Raw genomic sequence first — 23,268 nt, forward strand, 5'->3', positions numbered from 1 at the left:
ACCCCCTTCCCACCACACACAATATCTCCCTAAATGGATATTTAATCTGTAGTGATGCCATAATTTGCCTTGGAGGGATCAAATGAAGTGACTGCTAAAATCAGTTCTTGCATATCATAAAAGATCTCTAATTCTTAGATATTCACACACAACATATTAGTATGGACTTGCATCCTTTGAATCCAGCACACCAGGAAAGGAATCAGTAAATTTGGTTGGCAGTTTAACTACCAAATGTACAACATGGAATTTGTGATGTAAAAGCTGGTACATTTCAGAAATCTGTTGACCTTTGAAGTGAACTTAATCTGCTATCAAGGAGAGCAAGGAATGCTTTGTTATTTTTGCTGTCTTAAAGAATATTATATTGAAGATTAAAATACATATTACAGATACAGATTAAACCAGCTTGTTGATTTACCATTGACCTTATCCCTTTGAGGTTATTTTCAAGCCTTTGGAAGGGTGGAAAATAAAAAAACACACACTAGTAGTACATAAGAAATTAAGGTACTCAGTTTAGACAGGTTTCACTACGTACGACAATCCTTATCAAGTGATTATATATGGGCATTAAGAATCAACTGCTTTACTGGACCTCAATTTGTTTGATGGAAGTGACCATCCATGCTGAAATTAGAACTGACTCAAAATAATTGACCCCAAAAAAAGGAATAAAATTAATTCACTTATTCACAGAATTTGAAGTGGAGCCTGAGAACTCATCAGTCAGTAGACCAGCTAATAGCAGCAGCTTCTAACCTGATTGCATTTTTTTTTATGGAAGTGATATTTCTGTTTTGTGCCTCTTATTCTGATTAGAATATTTCTATTGCAATTTTGTTTTGATGCATGTTTAGGGCCATATGTTTATTGCAGAATGAAAGCATACCTTTTTTTTACACCTGTATGCTGAACTCTTATTGTCTCCAGGTGTCTGATGTAAAGGCTTGTATGCAATTTTCAATAAAGCGCCCGAACCTTCCATCAACTGAGACTCATCCTGAGGAGAACATGTACAAACGGTTGGATGTCACTATTTGGCTGAATCATCTGAATGAAATTGGCCAGATGGAAGAGGAATACAAACTCCGCAAGGTTTGTGAATAGCTTAATAATTACGTTGACTTGTTGGCAAACACATTTGGCCTATTAAGGATATCCCCCAAAGTTTCCATGTGACTTTGGGTGAGTTATCAACAAAGAAGCTGAGTATGCCTACCTTATTTCACTCAGGGATCGAGGAGAAAAAGTCCAAGCTGCTTATTCTTTTCTTAGAAGTGATCTCTGTGGAAACTCAGGCAGAGGCCAAGGGATAATTTCTTTTGCGAAATGGGTTTGAAAAAAAAAATCGAGATATGTTTCAATCTGGTCAGCTACAGGGAGAAGCAACTTCACTTGCTTAGTTTGTAACATGCATTATTTCAGACTGGATTGTAAAATGAGCTTAGACATCACAACAAGACATATTCAGTATTAACCACAAGAAACCAAAATATCTAGATATTGTTAAATAGCTGCTAGAAGCCTCTGAGAATGACATTGTGTTTTCCCTCTTTTTTTTCTCCCTTTATCTCCTCCTTGTTCTATCTATTTTCCATGGCTCTGCTCCTCCCCTCACCCTTTCCTCCCCCAGTGGGACCCTCCCTCCCCACTCTCCTTCTGCCTGTTCATTTCTATCACTGTTTCCTGCAGATTTTCCTGTGTCCCTATTTTATGTGCCATAGGAAAAGCAAAATGTATAATCCAAGTGACTAGGGAAGAAAAAATCCTCTAAAGTGAGGATGGGAAATGGAGGCCCGCTGAGTTTAAAGGGACTGCCTGAACTGGGGCCATGGTGAGCTTAAAGGGACTACCTGAACTGGGGCCCTAGTTAGGTAAATAGTGAGAGACTGGTGAGTTGTTCATTGGGACTCTAGCTCGATTTATATACATTCACTGAAAATTAACATGCAGTGCAACAGGCCCTTTGGAAGCGACATGGGCTTTATTGTTGTAGCAGATGAGAATGAAGAAGTTTTAATTCAATTATATAGTGCTTAGGTGAGAGCATGCCTAGACTATTCTGTACAAAAGTTTCTTCTTAGCTTCCAGTTTTATGTTATCTACAAATGTTGACATGTGTTTCCTGTGCACCTGAAGTCGAAATCATTAATGTATATTAAGAAAATGGTTCTTGCACTGACCCCCCCCTCCCCCCCCTCTGCCACCCCTTATGGAACTCTACTGTGCACTTTCCAGCAGTCTGATAAACAACCTTCTATCTATTTCCTGTTGTTAAGTCAATTTTCTACCCACACTTTAATTTTGACAATGATCCTATTATGTGCTCACTTTGGCTGGTTCTTTATCTTTACCTTAATTTTCCTTATCAACAATATGTTGTTTAAAAAAAAATCTTTCCAGTTAGTTGGACACAATTTGTCATTAACAAGTCCAAACTGGCTATCTCCACTCAAACCACACTTGTCAAGTGACTGCTAATTCTTTCCCTATTATGGTTCAAAAACTTTCCCCACAATTGAAGTTATACTGACAGATCTGTAGTAGCTAAGTTTATCCCTGCATTCTTTCTTTTTGTACAGAGATATAACATTTGCAATTTTCCAGACCTCAAACACAACTCCTGAATCTATAAATATTCAGAAGATTATAGTTGGGGCATTTGCACTTTCCTCCTTTCCTTAGAAATGTAGGAGGCATCCCATTTGGAAATATGGGGATTCCTGACACTTACTTATTTGGCCTTTTTTTTTGTTAAAATATCTTATCTGGGCTGCTGATAAATGTTGCAGCAAAATGAATTTCATTTTTAATGCTAAAATTAAACAAACTTACCAGTTAGAGAATAATGGAGCAACCCATCAGTCTAACATGTTTAGCACATTGTGTCCATGATTTAGAAAAAAAATTGAATCCTAGCCACGAGTTGTATTTCTTCAGGCAGCTAACTGCTGATCTTGGCTTTATCATTGGACACAGTACTGAATGAGGTGCCTTGTCAAAAGGAAGCATGAAAATTTGGCTGTGTCTTATATCACAATCTAGCTCTAGCATATCATACCAGCTGGCCACAGATGAGGATTGGCAGAGAGACCATGAAAAAGTCTGCAGTTTCCTACCCATCTTCTCACCCTGGGTCTGCTGAAGAGAATATTAAGTAGTTGAGGATTTTTTTGAAAGAGAAAAAATGTACATCCTTTTTTAAAAATGTATCTGCATTAATTTCTACTCTGTGTCACTTGGCTTCCTGTTGTCTTTTGAACGACTACCCCAGACAGGGAATGTGTTCCCTCAGATGCATTCAGCTGTAATTGCACCTTTTAATGCCAGTTTTATTGTAGTGAAGTTGGCATAAATCCACACCTGAGTATTGGCAGTAGATGATTCTTAATCTTAGCTTTGATACAGACTAAGAATCAGAATACTGAAGAACATTTGTCAGTCTTATTGTTATTGCTTTGCTATTGCAATTTCCAGTGTTCATATTTAACATCAGATTTGCCGCTGCGGTGCTCCCATACTGTGCTTGCCCTGCTATTATCCCAGCAGCATGCCTTCTGTCATGCTGGTCAGCCGAGCAGCTTATGGTGGTTTTGTTACACCTAACTCTGATTTCTAGCTGCTAATGCCCTGAGATCATTCTCTCAGTGAACCAGTAATCATCCATGCAGAGAACAAAAATATATTTTGAAATGTCTGCGTATTCTGAGGTCTGTTGTAAGGTTTATTTATTCATATGGCCCAATTTAGAGCAGGTAGTGTGAATATATGTATACCCTCTATTTATAACATCCACTAGATTCTGAGATGTATGATTTTAAAAATATAAATTTATGTTCTGAGCCTCATCTTAATTATTTATATTGGCTTTATTTAATGGATAGCTCTGTTGGAGATTTTTTTGCTCAAAGCCTAGTATTTGTCCCATTTGGTGCAGTTGCTGGTCCCTGCCCAGCTTCATTCGCATGTGATGGCCATGATACTGATTGGGATTTGGGAAGCAGCAAGTTTTCACAACTAGAGTTGGGGAGATTCTACACCAGCAGGAAGAAGATTAGTGCTGACCTGCAGGAAATGAGTGGCCTGTGGAACCTTGACAACAACACTGTGATGCTTTTGGCACAGCTGAGACCCTAGCCAAGATTCACAGGAAGAAGTGAGCAGAATTCATGTATGTCCCATCTGAAGAATTTTTTGTTTTTAATTTTATTTACAGCATGGTAACAGGCCCTTCCGGCCCAACGAGTCCGCGCCGCCCATTTTAAACCCCCATATTAACCTACCCGTACGTCTTTAGAATGTGGGAGGAAACCGGAGCACCCGGAGGAAACCCACACAGACACGGGAGAACGTACAAACTCCTTACAGACAGCGACGGGGATCAAACCCTGATCACTGGTGCTGTAATAGCATCGCGCTAACCGCTACGCTACCATGCCGCGTATTTATCTAAAGAGATTCGTAAATCTAAGCACAAGTATTCACTGACAGTGACGGTGTATTAACTTGGCCATTGAAGACTTTAATATCATTCTCAATTGTGGCTCTGATTGATTGCTATGTACTGTAGAGCTCAAATAACAATTTAAGGCAGAGCATATTTTTATTAAGCTGATGTTCAGAGATTTCCCAATTGCTTCTGTCATGGGGAGAGGTTGGTTAATAAAGAGGAAAGTGTGTCTTAGGGGGAAATTGATTTAGTATTTACATTATTTAATTAAATCAGTTTTACTTCTGGGTTACTGACAAAGTAGCAGAACTCAGTAGAATTAAGGATCCAATATGCCTTTCATCCTTGAATTGACCTGTAGTCCTACCTGTGGTTGACAGTTTCATGAACCTCCAGCACCCTATACTAATATCCAACTGGATGAAAGTGCACTTGCCATTTTTGTCTATTCATGTATGTTAAGAATTGCTGCAATTATTTCTCATTCCCCTGCCACGTCAATGTCCTCATGTCCTTTAAGAATTTATTCTTAACCTCTCTTATTTATCATTTCTATGTTATCCTCAACACTATCTAAAAAGGTGGGTTCACATTTTATGCTACTGATATTTAACTTTCCTTACCATTCCTATCTTTCCCAATGAGCTGTCTCTAAATTTTCTGTGTTTATCCAACATCCATGCTGAATGGATAGAAATTTGTGAGGACCAAAGCCTTTGTCTTAGGTCTCAGTCACAAATTATATTCCCTTGCCACTAACCCAAACTCTTGCTGGTAACTGTTTGAGACTGAACCAAACTGTTCACAATCTTGGGTTCTATTTCACACTTTGTTTCTGGGCCTTCACTAAGCCCACCTCTTTCTAAAATTGACCTCTTGCCTCGGCTGATCTGCTACTAAAATCCTTATAGATGTCCTTGTTACGTCAATTCTTGACTATTTCAGTGCACTTTTATCTGACCTTCCTCATTCTTCATTCCATTAATTTGTTATCCAAAACTCCACTACCTGTGTCTTCATGCATCATGCCTGTGCTTACTAACATTTTTTGGATCCTGGTTAAGTGGAACTTCTATTTTTGTTTCATAAAAATTGTCATCCTTGACAGTTTTGTCCTTCTAAGTTACTGCAATCTTATAGTCATAGATCAACATGGACTTGGTGAGCTAAAGGGTCCATTTTTGTGCTGTACAACTCTTTCTGCCAATCTACATTAATCCCATTTGGTCCATATCTTTCTAAGCCTTGTGTATTTAAGAGTCTCCCTAAATGGCTTTTAAACATAGTAATTGTATCTGATTTCACCATCTCCACTGGGAGTGTGTTCCAGATATCTGTGTTTTTAAAAAAAACATACCCCTCAGATCAGTTTTAATACTCCTTCCTCTCACCTTAAACCTAGGCCCTCGTGTTTTTGGTACTCAGATGTTAACCCTTCTTCAATTACGGCCTCTTGAATTCCCAAATTTAATCCCTATTCAGCTTGCGACTGTTCCTTCAGTGGCCAGCATTAGGTTCTCAAATTCTGTCCCAAAACATCTTTGCTTCTTTTCCCTGTCTCTTTATTTATCTCTCTATCCACGGTTTGATTGTCTGCCCCAATACTACTACGTAACTCAATGTCAATATGTTGTTTGGTAGCAAAATGTGAATAAATATTGTGTGAAGTGCTTGGGATGTTTTTACTGCATTAAAAGCATTATGTAAATGGAAGCTGTTAATCTAAGCTGACACTTGAGTGTAGTATTGAGGAAGTTATGCATAGCCATTTGGATGAGATGTTATTAGTCTGTTCAGGTACATGTAAAAGATCCATTGGTTGAATTCTCATACAACTTAGCAAGAGTTCATCAAATGTCTGGACATTTACCCCTTATCTGAGTGCATATTTAACTCATTGCTCCATGTAAATTAGCTGTAATGTTTAGATTCATAAGTGACTGCACTTCATTGCTTTATTGTGACCTTTGAGATGCTTCAATTTTTTAAAATTTATTCAGTTTTGTCTCCAGAATCTAGGTATTTTGCAGTATGGTATCAAATGTGATGTGTAAGCACATGTATTATGTAGACAAGTACACCAACCATTTTTCATACAAAAATCCTGCAACTAATCAAAAGAATATAAAGAAAGGAGTAGCCGTACAGCCTTTGAGCCTGTTCCACCATTCAATGTAATGGCTGATCTTCACTCACCTACCTGCCTAGTTCACCACTGCCCCCTGATTCCTTGCTGTCTAAAACTGTAAATTCCAGTGATTATGGGACAAATTTTCTTGATTGTCCTTCAAAGGACACCATCATCTCAGAAGTCAATCTTATAAATCTAAACTGCACTGACTCCAAGGCCAGTAAAAAGATGAAATTTGCGTGCTGTCATTGAAAACTAATTTCTGCCTGCCAGGGAATTTTGATTCTTATTGGCATGGCAGATTTGAATGTTTTAAGTTTGGTTAATTCATGCATGCAAAATTCCTCCAAAAACTATTTTTTAACTATTGGGACACTATTGTCACATTCTTTATAAGAAATATTTTATCTTGTGAACTTTAGAGATTTTCAGAGTGAATGATTTTGTTAGTCATGAAAACTACTTCCAGGCCACACACACAAAATAATTTGAGTTGCATGCATTTGTTTGCTATTGATAGTAATATTTTACCTGGGCAGAAGATATCCCTGCATGTTTCTCCACAAGAAGCCTTTGTTCTCTTTGTTTTAGGTAAGGTCCATTTGGTAAATAAAAGAAGCTGTAGATATGGAAGAGAATCATAAGGATTTCTGTGTGTCTTTTTTTTTGAAAGGCAATATTTTTTGGTGGTATTGATCCTACAATCCGTGGAGAGGTCTGGCCATTTCTGTTGCAGTTTTACAGCTGTGAATCAACATCAGAAGAACGAGAAGCTCTCCGTATTCAGAAGCGTATGGAATATGAGGAACTTGAGCAAAAGAGGTGATATTTATTTCGAGCTTAAGAATTCTTTGTTGTTCTCCCATTACTCTAAGTTCAGCTGTGATTTCCTGATATGGGGTAAATTTTATTCTGGGACTAGCAAGAAGCTGTTTAGCTGGAGTGGTCTGTGCCTAAGTCAAACTTGCAGTAAGATCTTTGAAGAAAGGATAAGTAGAAGTTTAGAAAAGAATTTTGGCTCAAAAGAGTGAATAGTTCAGGTAGAAACAACAATAGCCTAAAGATAAGGAAAACATAAATTTAGAGCATAGGTCAGAGCAAAACAGGGGAAAAAAAGAACAATGAATATAGGAAGTAATAACAAAATGCCTTTACAAAATAAAGACCAGATTAATGAAAAAAAAGAATATACTGAATTGCCTGCACAGCAATATATGGACTATCAGCAATGCAATAATTTGGCAATAGCTAGTTGTGAGGAACAGCTGTAATAGAAATTATGGAAATGAAGGTAAAAAGGACAAGAATGTCAGTTGCGTATAACGGCCTTGCATACATTTAGTAAAGATTGGGGAAGTGAAGTAGTTGTGTTAATCAGAAATACAAAAGTACAAGAGCAAGGAAGTCATTATGAAGCTTTATAAATTACTGGCTTGGCCACATCTGGAGCACTGTGCCCCATTCACATCCCCACATTTTATGAGAGATGTGAAAGCTTTGGAGAGAGTTTAAAAGAGTTGTACGAAATTAATTCCAGGGATGGGGGACATTAGTTATGTGAATAGACTGGAGAAGCTGAGGTGGGGGGTGGTGGAGTTCTTGTTGGGACATTGGAGATTGATAAGGGATTTAATAGAGGTTTTTAACATCATTAAAGATGTAAACAGAACTGATAGATGAAAACTGTTCCTATTGGCAGAAGTGTCAAGGATCAGGGGACATAGAATAAAGGCGATTGAGGAAAAAAATGAAAATGACACGAAAAATTTTTTACACACAAGTGATTGGGGACTGAACTGCATGCTGGGGGCGTAGTGGAAGCAGATTCAATTGTAGCTTAATAGAGCTGGATAAATATCTGAAAGGAAAAAAAAATCATTGTTATGAACAGAGAGTGGGACTAGCTGGATTGTCTTTGCAGTGAGCTGGTCTGGACCTGATGAGACAAATGGCATCCTTTCATGCAATAACCATGGTGTAATGCCAATATCAGGAACCAAATGCAACATTAGTAAAAAGATACAACCAATAAAAAGGGAATTAAGATAAAGAATAGGAGGGGATTAATTGGGCGCTTAATAGTGTATCACTAATGACCAAATAATGGAAATTAATGGAGAGTAACACGTAGGCAAGTTCCTGAAATGAGCAGAAAAAAACAATACAAATGGGGACTTCAATCAGAAGCTAGATGGAAGTCGTGTATAGGTCTCCTAACAATATCTATATTATAGGGCAATGTAAATCAGGGTTAATGGGGGATCTGCAAAGAAAATACTGTAATAATTGTGATTTTAATAATTCATATGTTGGACAAATTAAATTGGCGAAGATTGTCTTCAGGATGAGGTCATGGAGAGTAGTCAGGACAGTTTCTCAGAATAATATGTTGTAGAACCAATTAGGGAACTGCTATTTTAACTCTGGTCATGTGCAATGAGCCACGGTTAAATAATGATCTCAAGGTTAGAGGAACCTCTGGGAAGAGCAATCATAACATGACAGATATTCGGTCTTGAGGGTCTAACTGGCTATTATAAAGGTATGAAGGCAGAGTTGGCTAAAGTAGACTAGCAAGTGTTGCAAGATGAGTGGCCGGCAGACATTGGATTGGATGAACTGTCCCAGTAGCAGCACTGAACACATTTAAGGCTGAGATGAGGAGGAATTCCTTCTCTCAGAACATCATGATTGTTTTGAATTCTTCATCCCGGAGAGCTGATCAATTGAAAAAAATTAAAGGCAAAATAGACAGATCTTTGTTTTTTTATGGGGGACAGGTGGGAAAGTAAAGCTTGAGGGGCATAGATAGGGTGAATGCACAGTCTTTTTCCAAGGGATGGGGAATCAAGAACTAGAGGGCATAGGTTTAAGGTGAGGGGCAAAAAATTTAATAGGAACCTGAGGGGCAGCTTTTTCACAGAGGGCAGTATGTGTAATGGAATGAACTGCCAGACAAAGTGGTTGAGGCAGCTAGAAGAACAACATTTAAAAGACATTTGGACTGGTACATAAATAGGAAAGGCTGAGAGGTCAAATGCAGGCAAATGGGACTAACTTGGCTGGGCATCTTAGTTGGCATGGACAAGTTGGGCCAAAGGTCCTGTTTCCATGCTCTGACTCTATAAGATTAGATTAAGAGGGGGAGAGAGAGAGGGAGGATAAAAGGACAAGGATAAACTAAGAAATTAAAAAGTGTTAACAATTCTGTAATTTCCAACCCTCCCCCTACAGTGAAAATTTCAAAACCTAGTAAGAGAATACTTTCACAATTTTGAATGCCAGTTAGATTGATTGGCAGAGTAACAAATATCAAGCCATTAAAAGGACAAGCACTACCACTTATTCATGCAAAATATCTGTATTGTGTCACTTAAGTAATTGATATCACGGAAGAAAGAATTGGGGTCAGAGTAACTCTTAATAAATTCTATTGGCATAAATGAATTTAACCCCTAAGTTTTTTTTAGAGATGCAAGTCTTATTAGTGAGTGAATACTTGCTTTCATGTTATTAGTAACCTTTTGAATAATGCAAATATATTTTGCAGCTTGCATGGATAATATCTTGGGAACTGACAATGTTTGCCATTATTTTTTCTTTCTGCAGTACTTGATTTATTCTGTTATTTGAGGTAGCCTTGTTAGAGTTTAAGAGAAGTGTGCCACATTGTGGTAAAGCTAGTCAGTCCTCTGAAATTCATCTAAATAACAACATCAAATAGGCCACTTGGTTAAGAGTTTATTTCCAAAGGAAAAATGAAAGGCAAATCGACAGATCTCCCAATCATCAGTGGAATCAGAATGTCTATGAATAGATATGATTAAAGATGATCTATAAGTGGGAAGACAAAATAAATAAATTTGCCTTTTTTTAATAGTAGTGTTAAAATTAGCTTAAGTTTGATCTGAATTATTGATCAAGTTTACATGTTTTTTTGATGTAGGCAGTGAATGTATATGTGTTCTCCATGCAGTATGCAGAAGGACTTCTCATGCAAGTTTTAAGGAATATTTCAATTGAGGAAATATCATGAACTGGGGAACATTTGTCCATAAGACTAGGATCAGAATTAGGCCATTTGGCCCATTGAGTCTGCTCCGCCATTCAATCATGGATGATTTATTTTTCCCTCCTGCCTTCTCTCCGTAACCTTGGACGCCCTTACTAATCAAGAACCTATCAACCTTTGCTTTATATATACCCAATGACTTGGCCTCCACAGCCATCTATGGCAATGAATTCTACAAATTCACCACTCTGTGGCTAAAGAAATTCCTCCTCATCTATGTTCTAAAGGGATGCCTTTCTATTCTGAGGCTGTGTCCTGTGGTCCTAGACTCTCCCACTACTGGAAACATCCTCTCGACGTCCACTCTGTCCAGGCCTTTCAATATTCGGCAGGTTTCAATGAGATGCCCCCTCATCCTTTTCTAAACTCCAGCGAGTACAGGCCCAGAGCCATCAAACGCTCCTCATACGTTAACCCTTTCATTCCTGGGATCATTCTATTGAGTCTCCTCTGGACCCTCTCCAATGCAAGCACATCCTTCCTTGGATATGGGGCCCAAAACTGCTCACGATACTCCAAATGTGGTCTGAATAATGCCTTAAAGCCTCAGTATTACACCCTTGCTTTTATATTTCTAGTCCCCTCGAAGTGAATGCTAACATTGCATTTGCCTTCCTTACTACTGACTCAACCTGCAAGTTAAACTTTAGGGAACCTTTAGTTAAACTTTAGTAGTGTTGGGTTTCAAAATACAGTATTTCAGGAGGATTCATCTGCATTGAATAATTACCATGAATAAAGGAGAAATATTTAATTTTAGCATTAATGTGTATTAGCCATGTCAGGGCCAACATCCAAACATAAGTTGTATTGTTTTACTTGTATACATTTTAGAAGTTACTTTTTTAACATATTAGTTAAAGGACAATGGCAATTGTGATGCAGGTACTTGCAGATCTGTTTGATGAAGGTGGGAGGTGGTCAAACAGACCCTTCCCCAGCTTGTTGCCAGATGGCAATGTAAAAACAACTAGCTGGAAAACAGGACGATGACTGAATGTCAGAAATTGAGATTTAAATTATTCCCCTGTTGCAGATTGTCAATGACTCCTGAAGAGCAGGAAGAATTTTGGCGAAAAGTTCAGTTCACTGTTGATAAAGATGTGGTTCGAACTGATCGATCTAAGCAGTTCTTCAAAGGGGAAAACAACCCCAATGTGGAATTAATGAGGTAATGGTTTGTGTGTTTATGTAGTTTGGCCAGACAGGAGAAAGGTGGCATTTTCATGAACATACAGGGTAACTCCAAAGGTGGCAATGTGGTATTTTCTTAAATTTAAAACTACCTGATGAGCAATAGTTTGAAATTTGGTTTGACAACTTTCAGCTCTATGATTTTCATGCAGCAGAGAATCATTTTTTACACTAAATTTTCATTTGATGTAATTTAAGTTAGTGCCCTATTTGTTCACATAACACATATTTCAAAAAATTTATTCAAATGAAGCATGTTGCAATGTTTCTGAAAAAGTTGATTTAAAAAAAATAAGACCTGCATTCATTTATTGTAACTCTGATGGTGAGGGGCATGCCTGACTATTAGGTCTTTGGTCCTGAACATTTCCTCCCTTCTGGGGTTGCCCTGAAAAATGCTGACCAAAGCTACAACATTTCTACAGCAATGGCCCACCCCCTCCTCCAACGCCCTCCCCATTCCCTTGAAATTACCCTCATGCAAGACTGAACAGGAAGAGCCTCCCAATCCCATAACAGTTTCCATGTCTAGCACAGTTGCCAGCACTTGTCTTTGTTCTTTAAACAGTATGAATTTCCAATTTTTAAGCAGACCAGAATTCCACCTTCCTTTCCCTGAATAAAAAAACAAATATAAACTCCTGAAATGTAACATGTCTATTTAACTGAATTTCTTCACAGGAGAATTTTGCTGAACTATGCAGTTTACAGCCCTGAGGTAGGCTACTCTCAGGGAATGTCAGATCTGGTGGCTCCAATCTTGTCAGAAGTCAGGGATGAATCCGACACATTTTGGTGTTTTGTTGGACTCATGCAGAATACAATTTTCATCAGCTCGCCGCGGGATGATGATATGGAGAAACAGTTGGTAAGTGCTGAATCAGATGGGAAAAGTGATTGGACTGGCATTGAAGATGATTGATGAAGCTGAAGTAATTTTTGGGGACGTTTTTATTTCTAATCTAATCCACTAAATTCTGTTTAATACAAATCTTTACAGGATAATTAGCTGCGACCTTAAAGATCCTTTACAACACAGGACAGATGGGAATAAGTCATATTTCAATAAATACTGTTTTTTTATATAAGTATTTACAACCTACAATTTTGAGCAGTTTTCAGTTTTCATAATTTTCAGTGAGAGCTCACAGCTGGTTTTGTCTGTTTGCAGTAGGCACGTGTTGAACAGCTAAATGGACATAGGCATTGAAATTTAACTTTGTAATATTTACACCAGTAGTGTGGAAAGTATTTCAGTGATTAGTAAGAAATCATCCCTATGTGCAGGTGTTCCACTGTTGGCATTGGTTCTGCGAATCCTTCATGCTGTGTAAAATGTATCTAATTTAGAACACCAATGCATTGTGCAGTGTAAAGGGAGCATAATTCATTGTTATTCATTACATATAGAATGCACCTTTCATAAGAACTTATTAATCTATATACTCTTTCTTAACCTATGGATTATTTTAAACTTATCTTTAACTTTAAGAACATTATGTACTTTCATATATTTGTATCTAATTAGTTTTACTAAAAATATGGAGATTCCATGTGTACTTTTTGTTTTAAAGCTGTACCTAAGAGAGTTGCTGAGATTGATGCACCCCCGTTTTTACCACCACTTGGTGTCGTTGGGTGAGGATGGGCTCCAGATGCTATTCTGCCATCGGTGGATTCTTCTCTGCTTTAAACGCGAGTTTCCAGAAGCAGAGGCACTTCGTATTTGGGAGGCCTGCTGGGCTCATTATCAGGTTGGGATTTACTGTTATAGGCCTGTGTAAAGTCTAATAAATCTGAAAATGCTGATTGCAGGAAAAATTTTATAAAATCTATCCCAGATGTAACTTTTTAAGTTCTCATAACCCCAAGCCACCAAATCCCTCTACTCTTCACATCACACGGCATTCCTATTAAAACATAACTAATAGTGCAGAATTTGCATTGGCAGTGATGGTGAAACTGTCATTGAAACTTGCCATTACACCAAGAAACTGACAGCGATTTCTGGAGTATGCAGAACATGCATGGCAATCCAGAAGTTGCTTTCATGGATTTTTTACTTGTCCACTGAATAGACTGTTTTGCAGTCTTTTTCAGGGTTATCCTCCTAAATCAGTCAGCTGTCAAGAAAAGTTTGGGCTTTTTGGAGAGCGTGCAGAAGAGTTTCAGCAGGATGCTGCCTGGATTAGAAGGTATTAGCTAGAAGGAGAGGTTGGACCAACTTGGGTTGTTTTCTCTGGAGGGTCAGAGGCTAAGGGGCAAATTGATAAAAGTGTATGAAATTATGAGAAGCATAGATAGGGTAGATGGTCAGAGTCTTTTCCCCCAGGGTGGAAATGTCAAATAGTAGAGAGCATGGGCTTAAGGTGAGAGAGGGAAAGTTTAAAGGAAATTTGAGAGGCAAGTTTTTTTTTACACGAGCGTGGTAGGTGCCTAGAACACACTGCCAGAGGAGGTGGTAGAACCTGATACAATAGCCATGTTTAAGAGGTATTTAGAAAGACACACGAACAGGCAGTGATAAAGAGATGTGTACCAAGTGCAGGCAGATGGGATTAGTTTAATTTGGCATCATGGTTGGCTCAAACATGGTGGGCCATAGGGCCTGTTCCTGTGCCGTACCTTTCTATGCTTCTATGTTAAAGAATATTCAAGGACTGTTTTCACTGCCCTCTGAGAGAGTTTTAGAGGCTCTTAACCATGTGAGAGAAATATTGTTAAAAGCTATAATTTCTAATTAGCAATCCCTCTAGTCATAAAAAAAATCTTACTTTTGTGGACTGTACTTTTTTTAATGAGTTATAATTTTTAAATTTGTTTATTTGTGATACATTATGGAATGTGTATATTACTGGTAAGGGTGTCACTAATGGTCCATTCCTGAATGCCTGAACTGAAGAGGCAATTATGAATCACATTGATGCATCTGAAGTCGTATGTAGACCAAACTCAGCAAGGATGACAGATTTCCTTCCCCCTATAAAATTAATGAACCAGATTCTAGTTTTATGATGGTTCCTTAGTTTTGTGATTACTCATGTTCCTGGGTCACTACTTCAGGTCTCTGGGTACTAGTGCAGAAACAGAATGCAATTGTACCCTCAAACAGAAACTGGTATTAGAAGAGTGGAAGTATATGCCATAGAGTACTAGATCTTTTACAGTCATTCGTGATTGTCATAAAAGTGCAGCGAACCACAATGCCCAGTCACTATTTTTTGATCAAAAGGTACCTCCTCAAACTGTCTTCTGTTGAATTCTATCTTCTATTTTTTCCATTCATTTTTTTAATTAGTGGGTTGTCCAGAGTCCAAGGTAGAGTAGGCTAAACAAGTTCAGAGTTCAATCCTTGTTTCGTCCCATGCTTTCTAATAAAATCTACTTACTAAAGCTTTCTTTTGATGCTGAACCCATCTTGCCAGGAAAAACTCCTTCGCAGCCATTATGGCTACTCACTGAAGAGACTAAGTTCATTGAAAGTGCAATAGGACCTAATCCTACAGCAGATGTTCTTGCTGTGCTGCTGGAATGATTGAATGCTTTATCAGCATGATGTACTGGAAAACGAGACCGTGAATAGGCTTCAGTTTGATAAAAAATCTTTTTCAGAAAATGTTTCAGAAAAATCTGTGTTCACACCTTAAGATTATAAAAGAAATGTAGTTTTACAAATAATACTATTTGTTCAGTGCATGATATTGCCTCTCTCTTGGTATTCACTGATCTTTATCTGCAATTCAACCAGTGTAACCCAGATAATTTTGACTTCCAGCTTGTATTTCTTATCACTAATCAATTCTGAGCTTCACAATCAACAGGGTATCTTTTTTATTGAATTTATATTAAAATCCTGTAAATTTTGAAGACCACTCAACATGCCCTGTAATATCTCTTGTACAGAAGTGGAGATGTGAAATTTAAAAGCTAACCCAATCAGAAAGAACTGACTTGTGTTTCATGGTCAGTGTTTTATTGATTACTTAAATATCATTCATAAGTAAGCAGGTAAAAGATATGCAGAACAAAAAGAGCAAGAAAGTATTGTTCATGTTGTACAAGCCTTATTATATGTCAGTTTTGTTGAAAGCCTAATGCTATCCCTAATCTCAGACCTGAATGAATTAAAGTCAGTGGCTATCTTGGAATTTCATTTGGAGGATTGTAACAGGTGGAGGGGAAGAAGTGTAGATAAGTGCTATGAGAATTTCAGTCATTGATGAGTCAGTGCATATCCATCCTGTAGATTTGATGTTTGCAATGCTGAATGATAACATGCATCTACAGTTTCTGTATGCTAGTAGTATCATTTATGTATATGTGTCTTCCAGACTGACTACTTCCACCTGTTTGTTTGTGTGGCCATTGTTGTGATTTATGGGGATGAAGTGATTGAACAACAGTTAGCGACAGACCAGATGCTACTCCATTTTAGCAACCTGGCCATGCATATGAGTGGGGAGATTGTCCTAAGGAAGGTAGGAACTGGGAAAAATGCTTTTGTTTATAAATTTTAATCTGATCCATATAATAACAAATGTAATAGATCTTAGTTAACTGTGACATGTTGCTTAAAATGCATAAATTCTTCCATTTAATGAAAGATAGTCATTAAGGGACTAGTCAAAAATATTGATACAACAGTATTCTTAGTACAGTGATGCATTGCTTGTTTGGTTTCCTTTACAATATAAATTCTTATAACCATCCGTTTTGTGCAAAGAAATAATGTGACAGTGCCTTGTTGGTAATTCCCTGTTCATTGCTTATAATCAAAATTCACAAAAAATATTTTAATGATGGAATTGTTTTCTTAAATTGGTTTTCAGGCATGGCAATAGTATGAACGTAAGTGACATCTTGACATTTTGCCAAAGTCCAGTATTCTGTTCCTTTATTGTGTGCAGTGACGTTGAATCAGAGAAGGACTCCCTGCTTTCATTTTAAAATTACTTACAAGTTAAATATGAGTTCTTAGTTCTGCTTTTAAGGTAGTATACAACACATGATTTTACAACTCTGCTGTATGCAGTGAAGAAAGTAACAGTTATTAGATTGCAGTAATCAGATTTTAGTAAATGTAAGTGCTGTGAGCCATCTGTTCAAATGGTTTATCTCATTTGATATAGTTACAGTATTCACAATGCATCCAAAGTGTAACTGTGTTTAACAACTGTACTATTAAAATGGTCATGAGTTGCATCCATTCAAAGTGCATACAATAAGTAAAACCAAAAGCATGCAGTACCTCAAATTCCAGTTTTAAAAAAACATTAATTTAGAAGCACCTGTATCGAGTCATTATGGAGTTGTAGTCTAAGAGCTGTAGAGCATAAAAATGGACCCTTCAGCCCAAATAATCCATGCTGCCTGTGATGCCTACCTACACTAATCCCATTTGTCCGCAATAAGCCCATATCCCTCTACTCCTTTCCTATCCAAGTACCTGTCCAAATGACTTTTAAACATTCTAATATTTCTCCCTCTTCCACCTCCTCTGGCAGCTCATTGCATATAACCACCACCCTGTGTGTGTGTGTGTGTGTGGGGGGGGGGGGGGGGGGTGGTGGGTGGGGGGACTTGCCCCTCAGATCCCTTTTAAATTTCCCTCATCTCGCTTTAAACGTGCCTTGTGCCCTCTAGTTTTAGACTCCCCTACCTTGAGAAAAAGTCACTATCTAAGCTATCTATGCCCCTTGTGATCTTATAAACCTCTACAAGGGCAACCTCCTGCCTCTGTTTTACTTTGATATAGCTTCTAATGATTATGCAAACTAAAAGAAGAAAGTACACTCTTCACTGTCACCCATGATCATGTTTTATCAATGTTAGAATCAATAAAATGTAACATCATGACAGTTTGTCTATCAGTAGCTAAGCTCAGTTTTTCTTCTTACTCTGAAATATGAGCATTTTTTTTGTCACTGAGTAATGGGGACTGGGAGAGAAGGAACTATAAAAGGAGGAAAATACAAATTTAAAATTGCAGAGTTAAAGTAATTCAGGTGACTGACTACTTTGTTTCATCAATAAATCTCCTGCAGTAGTAGGAACACAAATGCACGAAAATATTAGGTTAGACTCAAGCCTGCTCTGCTTTCAATACATACAAATTAGGGGCAGGAGTAGGATACCCAACACCTGGATCCTGATCCACCATTCAACCAGATCATGGCTGATCGGATTTCAACCTCAGCTCCACTTTCCTGTATATAAAGCATCTATCTCTGCTTTTAAAATATTCAAAGACCCTGTTTTCATTAACCTTTGAGAGAGTTCCAAGGACTCCTAACCGGAAAGAAAATGTTTTTGCCTAATCTGTATCTCAAGTTTTAAACAGCGACCTCAAATCTAGATTCTCCCACAAGAGGAAATGTCCTCTCCGCACCCATCTTGTCAAGACCCTACAGAATGTTGTATGTTTGAGTCAAATCTCCTCTCTCTTTTCTAAGCTCCAGTGGACACAAGCCTAGCCAGACAACCTGCACTTCTAGGTATTAATCCAGTCAAACTTCTTTGAACTGCTTCCATGCATTCATGTTTGATCCTGTGCCCCATGTCCACATACCTACCAGATCCCCATATCCTTTGATTCCCTAAGTATCTGAAAATGAATTTATCATGCCCTTTAATATACTACTCAGTTGAACATTCGTAACTGTCTGGAGTCAAGTATTTACCGTCCACACAGTTTTTAAAAAAATAATTCTTTTCCTTTCAGTTTTAAATGGCCAATCTCATGTCTAGAGACTGGGACAAAAGTATGTGACTAGTGCTAAAGGCTGGTCCGTGGGCTTTCTTTGGAACCACATTTCAGAACAAGAGTACAATGCTCAGCTTCTATGGTGTTATGCATGAACAATAAGCAACAAGGACTAACTTCTACCCCTGTGCCCTCCTAATTTTAGATCCTCACCTGGAACCATACCTTAGATTTTTCAGTGGAGTCCATGGGTTTGTCAGCTGCATGTTTGCTGAAAGAAAAAGATGGTAGGAATGGAAGTAGGTCATTCGGCCCTTAAAGCCTGTTCTGTCATTCAATTGGGCATGGTGGATCTGAACCTCAGTTACATTTATTGATCTTTGATCATATCTATTGATGTTATTGCCTCTCAAAACAAAACTCATCAACCTCAGCCTTTGAAAATTTCAGTTCTCCTGACCTATAGGCTTTTGGAGAAAGTGTTCCAAATTTCCACTACCTATACTCTGCTGGAGGAGGGGGAATACCCTGGCTCTAATTTTTAGTTTGCACTCTTTCTCTGAATTCTTCCTCTAAAGAAAATAATATCTCTGTACCAACAGTTAAGTAAACTTAAAGAAAGCACCAGTAACATTGATATGGATGGTGATATTTCTTCCCATTTAGATGTGACCTTTTTCTACTTTGGCATCAGCGATTTGAAGGAAAGGCACTTTCATCAAACCAGTTTATTTCTATAAATCTTAAGGAACAAGGGAGCTGATAAATAAAATTAAATCAAATGGGATTACTTGTTTCTGTCACCGAGATAAAAGAAGGTAATTATAATTGTTGTTCTGGTGACATCCTTGATTGACAGCAAGGTGATGGGGTTCTAAGATTCAATTAGAGCTTTGTATCTAGGCATTGTTTTTGTAGCAGCCTGGATTTTCCACTTTTGTTCTTGCCAGCCCCTGATTTGTCTCACATTTAAAGTGTGGAAAACTGCATACTGCCAAGTGCAAAAGCAGAAAACCTCCAGCCAGCATTTTTACAATTGGTTTAGCTGTTCATTGTAACAGTTTTGAACTGGATGTGGTTGCTGTAGAGAAATAGCTTTTTTTAAATTATTAAAATATGTACTGGCATTTAAAATAAGTAGAATTCTGCTTTATTGAAAACTTGATTTTTTTTTAAAGAGTAAAGCAGTCTTTTTTGTCAATATTGTTTCATTATTAGAAAATTTAAAATTAATTTTGGTGCTGGGTTACTAATCTAAATTATATGCCACATTGAATTTGTTAGTCATCAGTATTATCAGCAGATGACTAATTACATCACATGCATCATTCTGAAATGGGAAAAAATACATTAATACTTGATATAAAGATCTGTTAAATTACCTTACTAGTCGTTTTCTGTTTGGCAAAAGAATATAGATAATAGCTTTTTAGCTATTATGCATAGTAACTTAGACTTCCCAGTATTTTTTATTCTTTCACCTGGGCAGTGCTGTTTAGTAATTCATCTGACCCAGAACTTTCATTTTGTCACAAGCTAGTTGTTCCTAGTTTAAGCACTAATGGAAGCAAAAAATCGTGGCAAAAGTGAATCAGTATTTATCATTCAGATCCTATAAGTTCCTTTAATTTGTCTCAGTTACAGTTTCATTCATGGTGATTTGGTTGAAGTAGGTAGCAAAAGATTTAGACAGGTGGGGGGGTGTTGGTTAAGGCTATAATGTCACCCTTAAGCCAAGATTCTTTAAAGGCCTAGTTGTGGATGGCAAGGGCCTTTTTGCAAGTGAACACACAATCTGAATGTATATTTGTTGAAGTGTATAAGTGGCTGATTCACTGGCAGAGTCCATGGAGCCACAGATGGTAACAGTGAGGAGGAAGGGAAAGTGATTGGTAAGATCAGTTTGCAGATGGGGGATTGGTGAAGAAGATAGGTATAGTTATTGCTCACATTCATAACATGCTGATCATTATCTCAGTGCATCCTTTTGGGGCTTCCCAAGAAAGGGATGGGGACTTAGCCAAGAGAAAATAAGACCGGTTTAACATAAAGAGAGGAGACAGGTAGAGGATTTGGGTAAAGATTTATTGAAGCAAAGATCTTGAGATGTAGAACTGGATTACAGGAAGCTGAGGGTTCAGGTGATAAGGGCCCAAGTAATATTAGTGGCAGAGCAAGTAGAGCTGCTGCCTTGCAGCTCCAACAACCCAGATTTGATACTGATTTCCCATGTTGTCTGCGTAGAATAAGCATGTTCTCCCTGTGACCACATGGGTTTCCTTCCAGTGCTCCGGTTTCATTCCACATCAAAAAATGTGCATTTTCATAGGTTAATTGACCACTATAACTTGCCCCTAGTGTGTAGGTGAATCTGGATATGGGGTGATAAAAATGTGGTATAGGACTAGTGTAAATGGGTGCTTGATAGTCGGCACAACTCAGTGGGCCATAAGGTCTCTTTCTGTGCTCTGACTATGATTAGTGTGTGATACTATGACAAGAGGGAGGAAAAAAACTATAGATTGGCAACCACGGTTGGATGTGGAGGAGATTGGTTAAAACAGCCAATAGATACAGAATAAATCTTTCTTTTATATAAAGCTTGGAGTTGATGTTCAGTTTCTTTTGCTCAGTTTTTGCAAGATTCAAAATCTGGTCCTACAGGTATTTGAACAATGTCCTAACCCAGTGTGTTATTCAGTTACTGCTTAAAAATTAAAGTTAACAGTTTTCCAATGGTAATATTTTAAACATACTTAAGGAATATGATTTTACTTAGTATTTAGTATGAAGCAAATAGTATACTTATAGCAACAAGTTACCTTGAAATATTTTGCTTCAATTATGCTAGAAAAGAGATATCAATCTAATGGTGAGGTACAGCTGTTGGTAGATTGTTATTTCCTGCTGATTTCTCAAGATGAGGAAGTAGTTCTTTGTGGTATTTTTGTGTTTTTCTTTGTTTACAATGTTTTGAACTATTCTTGTGTGTCAAGAATAAAAATAGTAGATGTACAACAAGCACTCCACTACATTGCATTTTGTGTGTCAGTTATTTTGCCCTGAACCATATTTAATGTAATAACAGGAGACAATGTAAAGAATTATAGGTAACACTTGAACTAGTCAAGCCAAGCAAATACATAATTTCTAAAGTATTAACTGATTAAGCTAGTCAACCACTTGTGCATGTTTAAACAAATCTTGTTAACCTCCATTATTTGGGCATTTCATTATGTGTATGTACAATCTTGTCATCTTTCACTTGGACAATGTAACGGGTGCCAGAGCTTGGATCACAGCTGTTGTTGTGAGGTCTTGTGCTTGTCTCTCCCTGATGAAACAGGGTATTGGTTATGATGAGACTGTTCACTATGCTTTTATGACTCCTTCCTTGCCAAAGGATTGCTCTTTTTCTGCTCCAGCAATGAAGTTGCCAGGAGGATCAGCTTATTTCCCACCGGATTGCATACCAGGTTTTGTTGTCAAGATCAGAGCAGAAGCGGTTGGCCACATCTATAAGTTGCAGGGTTGTGGTGTATGCATTGACAACTGTAGTGTGCTGCTTTTGTGTTAACATAGAACATTACAGCACAGTACAGGCCCTTCGGCCCACAATGTTGTACTGATGTTTTATCCAGCTAACCCTTTCCTCCCACATAGCCCTTCATTTCTCTATGTGTCTATCTAAAAGTCTCTTAAATGTCTTTAATGTATCTGCCCCCACAACCACTGCTGGCAGTGCATTCCACACACCCACCTCTTTTTGTGTATAAAAAAAACTTAACCCTGACATCCCCCTTATACCTTCCTCCAATCACCTTAAAATTATGCCCTCTCACGTTAGCTGTTGTCGTCCTGGGAAAAAGTCTCCAACTGTCCACTCAATCTATGCCTCTTACCATCTTGTACACCTCTATCAAGTCACCTCTCATCGTCCTTCTCTCCAAAGAGAAAAGCCCTAGCTCACTGAACCTATCATAAGACATGCTCTCCAATCCAGGCAGCATCCTGGTAAATCTCCTCTGCACCCTCTCTTAAGCTTCCACATCCTTCCTAGAATGAGGCAACCAGAACTGAACACAATACTCCAAGTGTAGTGTTACCAGAGTTCTATAGAGCTGCAACATCACCTCACGGCTCTTGAACTCAGTACCCTGACTACAACCCTATCGACCTGCGCAGCAACCTTGAGGGATCTATGGATGTGGACCTCAAGATCCCTCTGTTCCTCCACACTGCTAAGAGTCCTGCCATTAACCTTGTATTCTGCCTTCAAGTTCGATCCCCCGAAGTGTATCACTTTGCACTTTTCTGGGTTGAGCTCTATCTGTCACTTCTCAGCCCAGCTCTGCATTCTATCAATATCCTGTTGTAATCTACAACGACCTTCTACACTATCCACGACATCACCAACCTTTGTATCATCAGCGAACTTACTAACCCACCCATCCACATCCTCATCCAAGTCATTTATAAAAATCACAAAGAGCAGGGTTCCCAGAACAGATGCCTGTGGAACACCACTGGTCACCGACCTCCAGGCAGAATACTCTCCATCTACCACCACCCTCTCTTCTATAAGTGAGCCAATTCTGAACCCACACAGCCAAGTTTCCCTGGATCCCATATCTCCTGACTTCCTGAATGAGCCTTCCATGAGGAACCTTATCAAACACCTTACTAAAATCCATGTATACCACATCCACTGCTCT

The 23,268-nt window shown here is 38.2% G+C and overlaps 1 protein-coding gene across 7 annotated transcripts in view; it reads left to right on the top strand.

Moving 5' to 3' along the window:
• The window catches only part of tbc1d16 (TBC1 domain family, member 16), a 98,162-nt gene that overhangs the window by 60,098 nt on the left and 14,796 nt on the right, over positions 1–23,268 (top strand). For 5 of the 7 annotated variants that reach the window (XM_052032925.1, XM_052032927.1, XM_052032924.1 and 2 more), the window contains 6 exons: positions 934–1,098; positions 7,258–7,406; positions 11,693–11,827; positions 12,532–12,718; positions 13,425–13,604; positions 16,182–16,328. In XM_052032925.1, coding sequence (XP_051888885.1) covers positions 934–1,098; positions 7,258–7,406; positions 11,693–11,827; positions 12,532–12,718; positions 13,425–13,604; positions 16,182–16,328 — 963 coding nt within the window. Of the gene's footprint in view, positions 1–933; positions 1,099–7,257; positions 7,407–11,692; positions 11,828–12,531; positions 12,719–13,424; positions 13,605–16,181; positions 16,329–16,679; positions 16,822–19,219; positions 19,286–23,268 lie in introns of those variants that run through there. The other 2 variants (XM_052032931.1, XM_052032930.1) reach the window with 2 other exon arrangements.

This window comes from Pristis pectinata, chromosome 18, assembly GCF_009764475.1.
Source record: "Pristis pectinata isolate sPriPec2 chromosome 18, sPriPec2.1.pri, whole genome shotgun sequence".
NCBI lineage: Eukaryota > Metazoa > Chordata > Chondrichthyes > Rhinopristiformes > Pristidae > Pristis > Pristis pectinata.